This window comes from Monopterus albus, unplaced genomic scaffold (assembly GCF_001952655.1).
Source record: "Monopterus albus unplaced genomic scaffold, M_albus_1.0 scaffold98.1, whole genome shotgun sequence".
Classification (NCBI taxonomy): Eukaryota; Metazoa; Chordata; class Actinopteri; order Synbranchiformes; family Synbranchidae; genus Monopterus; species Monopterus albus.
In genome coordinates this window covers 2,078,341-2,088,388 of record NW_018127978.1, presented here as the reverse complement: position 1 = coordinate 2,088,388, position 10,048 = coordinate 2,078,341, and the positions used below count along the sequence as shown (strand labels likewise).

Here is a 10,048-nt window from a genome sequence, read left to right as displayed (position 1 = left end):
TTTCTCTTTGCTGTAAAACTGAAACAGAAATAAAGTACATGTTCGTTTTAACATGTGATCCGAACACATTACACATAAATTGACGTTACAAGTCACGACACACTAAGTTAACATTGTCGTAACAGAGGACAAACGGCCAAACAAGATGGCTACCAAAGCTAACGTAGTGTCGTCAATACACACGGAGAAGAACGGGATGAGTTAACGTCAATGTAGAGAAACACTCAAACTGCACACTGTATTAAAACGACACAAGATAATGATACATGGAGTAAAACACAGCACCGGAAACTTACTGAGTATGCTAACCCAAGGAGCACCGAAGCTTGCAAGAAAGCCGTGAACTGTTGTGTCTTACATCTTGAGTGTATCCCTAAAAGGTCCGGGCTAAAACTGAATATAAACTCAGTTCCCGTTGGAGACGCTGACCCACTAGAGGTAATTATAAACCAAGAAATTAGCTGAAGCTTACGTATTTTCCTTAAAGGATTAAACTAGCCCTTCATATAAAATAAATTTGGAGCCTGAAAGGCGGAATAGTCTTATTTGACTGAAAGTCGCCAAATACAAAACAGTGCAGGTGCATTTTGAAATGACTGTCACTTAAGTTTTACTTTCTGAGTATGAATTATTGTATGTATTAAAAAAAAACAACAATATGCAAACACTGTAAAAGGATTTGCAACAAACTCAACTGACTTCTCTCTGGTATGATTTCTCTTCAGACCTTATAACTGAGGAAGAACTATGCATGAGTGAAGTTGTGTGTGACCTTCTATACTTCTATGACATCATCTGGCAAAGGTGCTGCATTGACCAGTCATGTACAGGGGACGATCAGGACATGGACACCCATGGGAGAAGACACTTTTGTTACCTTGCTAACATTAGCATTCACTGCTAGTCACTCCAGTTTGGGCCACAGTTGACACATCATAACGACACACCATGCATTTTTGTTAGTACTGGGTGGTGTTTTTTTAATCTATCAGTGCGACACACTGGTGGTAGAATCGGTGCTCACAACATGCATATTATGTTTAAATTAAAGTGCAGATGCTTGTATAGTGCTTAACTGGAAATATGCAGAGATAGTAACTGTGCACCCATATTATAATTTGGATAGTAAATGGTGTTGTGTGCTCTTGTTGCTCTCTGCGGATGTTTCCTAAGATCATGGGATGTATTAAGGAGAAAACACAGGAAAGGACGTCTTATTTCTCTTAATTACTCTAACTGGTGCAGTAATTATTTTCTTCTGGTATCATAATGACAGAATGACCAGCATCACTTCTAGCACTGTTAAAACTAAAAATAAATTCATAATGGCTTCCTATTAAGATTTTCACTTGGTTTTCATATTGGCAATATTAATGCTTATTTAGCATATGCAGTATTTCAAATAGCAGAGAAAACTGTACATGTCACCACTACATGTGATGTTTTACATGCTGAGTTTTCTTACAGCTTCTAGACAGAGCCAAATATTACATCCTTCAATCTGCTTACCCATTAAAACTAAATGTGACCGGGCCAATATACAGGCCTAGGCAACTCAGACCGTAGTAACTTTTAGTAGTTCCCCAAGATTAACACCCCTCCTGTTTTCAGAGGTCAAATTCATGCAAACTTCACCAATACTGAGCTGCTACCCCCCAGATAAATCTGCAGACACGGAGACGTTGGAGTTACTCACACAAATAAAACTTTATTTGAGTCAATGTATAATTTAACAGTGAAAATATTTTAAGAAGCCTAGCCCCGGAAGCTAAAATGCTACCTATAAGAAGGAGTTCCCCCCCCCCACTCAATAAATACAGTGCAGAACAGGAATAAAATGGTCAGTATTTGGAAACAATACAATAAATAGGGAACATAATGCTAGGTAAACCTCTTAACATAAAAGCAAACAAAGCAAAACATTACATAAGCAAAACAGCAGTGGCTACCACCCCTGCAACAAGTAAAGCCACTGTTAATAAATAGCATAAAACCATCAAAACAATTAAAACCAACAGCGCTACGGGTTACCTTGGCTGCACGTCACCCTGGCACAGCATGTGCGATGGACACCAACTTCTGCTGGATTACGCTTGCATCGATTATCACTCCCGAAGATCATGCAGTAATCCCCTAAAAACAGTCTACAACCAAACCAACCTGATTAAGCACTGTACACTGCAACAGATCCGATCTACGACCAGTCCGTTGAACATACCTTAAAGGAAAAGCAGGACAGAGATCGATGGAGGGAGATTCACTTCAAACCAGTTACGGCAGCGACCAGCACAGAAATTGCTTATCGCAACAGCATTTCCCCAGGTATTATTTATATCCATGATCATTCCGACAAATTATTAACCAGGCGGTGTAGGCGTGGCCAACCCGCCGGTTACATAAAGGAAACCCTATTGTAGCACAACTAGCTTGATGCACACTCTGAGATACAAATAGCACAAAGATATAATGAACGTAAGGCACAGAACAAACTGTTCATAAAAATGTTGATGTTACCAAGCAGTGTTGTGAATTACCTCAAATTTGACAGTATATTATGCCAACAAACTTGACCGCAGTTACGGGCAGCTACCTCCTTCTATCTTCAGATGTTATTCTACTGAGAAAGTTTTAGAAACCAGTATAATTTGGCTCTTTGAGGAAGTTTTAAGTTTGGTCTGAAATAACCTATACAAGCCTTGACATTGGCCACGTATGGCAATGATTTTAGTGCACATTCTTTAGCTGACTTTAGTTAACTTCCTAGGAATGGACATTTGATTTATAATATGTAAGTTGGAATAATTGGATAATTGAATTTAAGATATTACTCTGATTAAAATTATTATAGTTGAGCTCTCACACTACTGAATAAAAGTCAAAGAATCTCTCAGTGATCACTAGTCACTGGTTGGTTTAAGTTGGTGGTTGTTGAATTTTGAGCAATCATTTGTCCCCTGTTGATTCCTTCTCAGCAGGGACTCAGAATTTTCCTTGCTGAATTTTGGAATTTTGCTAAACAGTTCAAACAGTTCTCTGATTTAAAAAAAATGCAAAAATCTCACATCTGATCAAAATACACAAATCCCATCACAACATCTAACTAAAACACAAGAATTACACACTGTTAGACAAAAACTGTCAATACATTGGATTTACAACAAGAATCATTATTATTTTGAATACAAAACTTTAACTCTTGATCAAACATTGATTATTGATGAACCTTAATACCCGATTAAACAGGCTGATTAATCAAATCTTTACTTTATGCATGAAGCATCTCCTTTTCAATAAACTCAACAGTTCTTGCTTTTCCTCTTTTCTTCCTTACACTCAGACATGCCTACAGTTCCTCTTTTGGAGAGATGTGTCTGCTAACTTCCCTTATTCACAGAAAAGTTCCCCCTTTTCCTAACTGCAGTATTGCTGCTGTTGTGCTGAAGTCTGGCTCATGGGCCTGCTTGGGTTTTCTTCTTGGTATAATTTCTTCATGGGGGCAGCTGTAGCTCAGGAGGTAGAGCGGGCTTTCTCCTAACTGGAGGTTTAGCGGTTTGATTCTCAACTTGTCCAGTCAATGTGTCAAATTGTCCTTGAGCAAGACACTGAACCCCCAGTTGCTTGAGTGTGCTGCAATGCATAGAAAAGCGCTATACAAGTATATTACCATTTAAAATTTATGATCACCTTTGTTTCTTTCTGTAGGCTTATAGTGCTATCTCCAGCTATCACTGCTGTCCAACTCTCAGTTTTCCCTGGACAATCTGCAGTAAAAAATGGCAATATGCAAGCACTGTAAAAGGTTTTGCCACAAACCTACCTGGCTTCTCTCCTGTATGATTTCACATTAGCTTCTCCAAACCTTATAACTGAATGAGCTTCTGACTTCTAATTATGCATGAACTTCTGTTAGGTTCGCTCCCCCGACACCATGGGAGAGAGAGCGAACCGAGTGAGGAATAAGTGGATTCAGGTTGGCAGAGTGCGATTTAGAACAAATATTTATTACCCCGGAAAGGCACAGAAACTAAAGGTATATAAAAAACTGAGAGGCCGAGGCGGATCAGCGGGGAACGGCTCCGACCCTGATTAGACTTAGGGGAACTGTTCGTCACCAGGCTCGGAGGGCTGACTGGCAGCGAAGGCAGGAGGAAGAGCACAGGACCTGGGAAGAGAAAAAGAGCAGAGTCTGTAGCAGACTGGGAGACGTGGATCACTGGCTCTAGTGCTGGAGACCAGGGCGCAGGAGGGTGGTGGTTTCTGCCGGCGATCGGAGGCTTCGGTGCTTTGCTGGGATTCCACGCCAAGTGGTCCACAGAGTCGAATACGAGGAGCTGAGCATGAAACGGGTAACGATGCATCTTACTAGTCCCAGACGTAGCGTATGAAAAGTTGCTGAAGGATCTCCTCCACAGATCAGGAGTTGTAGTGGCAATTTTTATAATAGCACCTTTTAAGTTCTTTAGCTGATGCTGTCATGTCATTGTATGCAGTCATTTGTGTGGTTCTGACCCCAGACCGTTTATTCCATGGTCGTAAACCTTTGTATGCCCTTGTGGTTACCAAACCAGATGTGACCTGGGACCAAAGGGCTGGTATCTTGTTGTAAATTGTATCCTGTTTCCTTTATCTGTTTGAGCATCTGTTTTCTGTTATAGTATGCTGAGTATAAGAAGGGCAGTCACATTCTGTTCATTGAACTTCCCTGTAACAGACTGGTTTAGTCACTCTGTTCAGAGAACACTCTTCCTGCAGGAATAAATATGTAATAACTTTCAGAGTTGATGTTAAGTATTTATTTTACACTCATTGAGCTTTAAAAGATAATTTTTCCACAACAGAGTGGACTTATTTGGCATTGAGGAGCAGGTAAGCTGAATGCCAAGGTTTCAGGCAAGGTGCTGGCTGCTGTTGGAACAAGAGAATGTTGAGAAGCAACGTCAGGTGCAAAAAATGTTACTTGGGGCCATCTTGACATGGCAAGAGCAACTACGAACACTAGTAGGGTATCGTGAATTGAGTAATGGAACAGTGAGTGACTGAGGGAAAAGAGGTAGTACTGTAGCTGAAAACTGGGGCATCATAGGCAATGGGTGAACACAATGAACACTGACTGGGGACTGTGGTAAAGCTGGGGCAGGAGAGATGAAGTGGCATGGGAAGAAAAACAAAAATAAAAGCACAAAAACAGGAAGCAAGTCCAGATCTTCTTCTGGCATCCGTTGGTCACAAGTGGCCATGGATTTGTGCCTTGTAGAGTCACAGTTTGGTTGTGGAGCAGTGCCTGCTGTGACTATGCAAGCTGATGCGGGAATGGCAGTCCCTGCCACACCAGCAGCACCTGAAAATAATGTTCCCAGGTGGAGGTCTCTGGCTGTTCTTGCGCCTGGCTCTCATTTCATCTAACGCAAGCTGCAACTTCTCTCCTTTGCACAGGTTGCGGTTTAACACTTGTCTCCAATGGAAGCAATCCTGGGCCAGTTCTTCCCATCTGTCAATGTCCATGTCAAGGGCTTTCATATCTCTTTTGCAGATATGTATGCTGAGTATAAGAAGGGCAGTCACATTCTGTTCATTGAACTTCCCTGTAACAGACTGGTTTAGTCACTCTGTTCAGAGAACACTCTTCCTGCAGGAATAAATATGTAATAACTTTCAGAGTTGATGTTAAGTATTTATTTTACACTCATTGAGCTTTAAAAGATAATTTTTCCACAACAGAGTGGACTTATTTGGCATTGAGGAGCAGGTAAGCTGAATGCCAAGGTTTCAGGCAAGGTGCTGGCTGCTGTTGGAACAAGAGAATGTTGAGAAGCAACGTCAGGTGCAAAAAATGTTACTTGGGGCCATCTTGACATGGCAAGAGCAACTACGAACACTAGTAGGGTATCGTGAATTGAGTAATGGAACAGTGAGTGACTGAGGGAAAAGAGGTAGTACTGTAGCTGAAAACTGGGGCATCATAGGCAATGGGTGAACACAATGAACACTGACTGGGGACTGTGGTAAAGCTGGGGCAGGAGAGATGAAGTGGCATGGGAAGAAAAACAAAAATAAAAGCACAAAAACAGGAAGCAAGTCCAGATCTTCTTCTGGCATCCGTTGGTCACAAGTGGCCATGGATTTGTGCCTTGTAGAGTCACAGTTTGGTTGTGGAGCAGTGCCTGCTGTGACTATGCAAGCTGATGCGGGAATGGCAGTCCCTGCCACACCAGCAGCACCTGAAAATAATGTTCCCAGGTGGAGGTCTCTGGCTGTTCTTGCGCCTGGCTCTCATTTCATCTAACGCAAGCTGCAACTTCTCTCCTTTGCACAGGTTGCGGTTTAACACTTGTCTCCAATGGAAGCAATCCTGGGCCAGTTCTTCCCATCTGTCAATGTCCATGTCAAGGGCTTTCATATCTCTTTTGCAGATATCTCTGAATCAGAGTTGAGGATGGCCCAGAGCTCTTGCCTGATGCCAGTTTGCTGTAGAGCAGGTCCTTAGGAATCTTACCATCCTGCATCCTGTGGACATGGCCAAGCCAGCGTAAGCAGCGCTGATGAAGCAGATTGTAGATGCTGGGTGTGGCAGCACATCTGAGGACCTCGTTTTTTGTGATGTGGTCTGACTATTTGATCCCCAGAATCCGCCTTGGGCTGCGCATGTGGAAAGTGTTTAGCCTTCTTTCCTGCCTTGAGTACAGGATCCATGATTCACTGCTGTATAAGAGGGCACTGCAGACACAGGCTCTGTAGATGTCATCTTGGTGTTATCCCTTACCTGCTTTTACAGCCTGGCAAGTATTGATGTAGCCCGGCCGATTCGTCTGCTGATTTCAGAGTCCATGGAGAGGTTGTCACACACTGTTGAGCTGAGATATGTGAACTCCTTGACCACTTCCAGATGATAGTTATTGATAGTGATAGATGGTGGGTTTGCGGTATCTTGGCCCATGATTTTGTCTTCTTCAGACTGATTGTAAGTCTGATGTCCTCACAAGCTTGAGAAGCAGTCCACAAAATTCTGCAGGTGTTCCTCCTTGTGGGCGGTCAAGGCGGCATCATCTGCAAACATTATGTCTCTGATGAAGACATCGCATGCTAAAGACCTTAACAGCTTCAGGCCGGTGGCTCTTACATCCCACCTGATGAAGACACTGGAGAGACTGGTACTGGATCACCTTCGCTCCTTGGTGAGCTTTGCGATGGATCCACTACAGTTTGCCTATCGGTCTGGCATTGGAGTAGAGGATGCTGTTATCTCGCTCGGCTATTGGTTGGGGGGCGTAAGAAGGACCACATAACGCCCGTACTGGCATCTCTCCACTGGCTTCCGGTGCGTTTTAGGGTTCGTTTTAAGATTCTTTTATTTGTTTATAAATCTTTAAATGGGCTGGCACCTTCTTATCTGGTGGAACTTTTGCATCCGTATAATCCATCGCGGTGCCTCAGATCAGCAGATCAGCTTCTTCTGGAGGCACCAAGGGCCAGGCGGAAAACTAGGGGGGACAGAGCCTTTGCTGTGATAGGTCCAAACCTATGGAATGCCTTGCCACTTTATATTAGGCAGGGCCCCTCACTGCCCACTTTTAAGTCTTATTTGAAGACCTATTTTTATTCACTGGCGTTTGATCAGGAATGACACTCTGTCCGTGGTGTTAGTGTTTATATTATTGTTTATAGTTTTTTATGTGTTGTTTTTATATTTGTTTGATATGTTAAGTGCTTTGGTCAGCTGTGCTGTGGTAAAGCGCTATATAAATAAAGTTGAGTTGAGTTGAGTTGAGTTGAGATGAGGACCTCATGGATCTTGGTTTTTGCTTTCAGCCTTAACAGACTGTAGAGTTTTTCGTCCAACCAGGTGTGAAAGTAGATCCCATAAGTTGATGCTCTGAAGGTGTGCTTCAAGCATGACTGCAAAGTAGATGCCAAAGAGGGTGGGGGCACGCACACACCTCTGCTTAATTCCGCTCTTTACCTTGAATGGAGCAAATGAGGACCCGTCAAATTGGACAACCCTCTTCATACCTGTGTGGAAGGACTTAACCATATCCAGGAGCTTCTGGGGGCAGCCAATTCTTGCAAGGACTTTGAAGGGGCCATCACGTCTGACCAAGTCGAAAGCCTTGGTCAGGTCTATGAAGGCGATGTACAGTGAATGCTTCTGTTCTCTGCACTTCTCCTGGAGATGTCGTAGGGAAAATATAATGTTGACTGTGGAGCGTTCAGACCTGAAGCCACACTGCGACTCTGGGTAAACCCTGTCAGCCAACTTCTGTAGTCTGTTCAGAACCACCTGGGTAAATATTTTCCCAACGATGCTGAGCAAGATGATTCCACTGTAGTTGTTGCAATTGCTGTAACCTCCTGTGTTCTTGTATAGGGTAATGATGTTACGGTCATTCATGTCCTTGGGGACTGCTCCCTTTTTCCAACATTGGCAGAGCAGTGCATTCAGGTGTTCAAGGAGTAAGCCCTTTGCACTTTTGATGACTTCTGCTGGGATAACATCCCTGGGGCTTCGCCTGTGGGTAGGTTGTCGATGGCTTTCCTGAGCTCCTCCAGACATGGCATTTTGTTCAGCTCTTCCATGACAGGCAAGTGCTCCATAGCTTCCAGAGTTGAATCTACGGTTGTATTCTCCCTGCTGTACATGTCAGAAAAGTCTTCCACCCTCCAGTAATCATTGGCATACCTTCTAGCTGTTTGCTGCACTTTGCTCCTGGGTGTTCTAAGAGCCTGTAGTGTTGATTGTGTTGGCCGCTGCTTGTGTTGTGTTGTTGAGTTCTGTGGCATTTGCCTTAAACCAGTCTTCCACCTTTCCTTGTTTCCTGCGAAAGACAGAGAATGCTGTGCCATGGATTGTGGCCCTGAGATGATCCCACCTCTGTGCTGCGTCTCCCTCTGGGAGTCTTGCTTGCAGGGCATCATCTAGGCTCTTGGCCAGCATCTCCACGTTTGCTGTGTCTCCTGCCTTGCTGGTGTCAATGCCTGGTTTTCCTGGCGGTTCGGCATGATGGAACTTTTTGGGATGGATCCTGATCTTGCAGCAGACCAGCGAATGGTCTGTGTCGCAGTCAGCACTGTGGTAGGAGTGTGTGGTGAGAATGCTTCTGAGCTGAATCAGATCCGGCTGGTGCCACTGTTTTGAGCGGGGGTGCTGCCATGAAACTTTATGCTAGGGTTTTGTCTGGAAGAAGGTGTTGGTTATGCAAAGAGCATGCAGTGAGCATAACTCAAGCAGATGCTGGCCATTTTCATTCATGCTGCCTGCCTAAGGCAGCGGGGCCAGGAGTGACTTGATGGCCCTCTGAAGAGGACCCTGTGCCAAATCTTGCGTTGAAGTCGCCGAGCAAGATCAAGCTTTTAGTGGCTGGTAGTTTTTGGATGCTTGACTGAAATTGGTCATAAAACATGTATTTTTCTTCCTGGGCTGAGTGGAGGATGGGGGCATAGATGCTGATCAGGTTAATGGGCCCCTGTGTTGTGTTGAAGCGAAGGGTGAGGATTCACTCTGTCCCTTGCTCACCAGGCTGCATTTTGTTTAGGAGCGAGTTCTTCACCGCGAAACCAACACCATGGTCTCTGATCTCATCTGCAGCCTTTCCTTGCCAGAAGCAAGTGAAGTCCTTTTCACAGAGAGAGCTGGTTTCAGCAAGGCGGGTCTCTTGAGAGAGTTCATTGTTGGGGTGAAATTACACCACTGATGGATGATGCTACCTAGGGTGCTCTGGCTCTGGAAGCCGCTATTTCACCACACGAGCACTGGGACTACCACAGCCTGAAGGGCCAAGTGAAGACCTGTAACCAAGCCGTGTGTAACTCACCCTGGCATGTGGAAAAGGACCCTGTGATCATTGGTGGTTTCTGTGGAGTATTTTATTTTAAGACTTATTCTTCACTACCAGAATGATTTAATTTGATTTTACTGCTTGTGGGACTTGTGGGAGTTTTATTTTTAAACTACGCATGCTGTGTTTTTTTAATTAAAAGGGAGTTTCTAAATTATTTGATTTTCTTAAATATTAATATTTATTCATGTTAATTTTTTTTTATTCTGTGTTTTTCT

At 43.7% G+C, this 10,048-nt stretch overlaps 1 protein-coding gene across 3 annotated transcripts in view; it reads left to right on the top strand.

Moving 5' to 3' along the window:
- Nucleotides 1–10,048, top strand: part of LOC109965296 (histone-lysine N-methyltransferase SUV39H1) — a 75,579-nt gene that overhangs the window by 53,939 nt on the left and 11,592 nt on the right. The window contains exon 6 of one of the 3 annotated variants that reach the window (XM_020609197.1): nt 726–804. The exons of 1 other annotated variant lie outside the window; for it this stretch is intronic. In XM_020609197.1, coding sequence (XP_020464853.1) covers nt 726–804 — 79 coding nt within the window. Of the gene's footprint in view, nt 1–725; nt 1,315–10,048 lie in introns of those variants that run through there. One more of the 3 variants, XM_020609195.1, reaches the window with a different exon arrangement.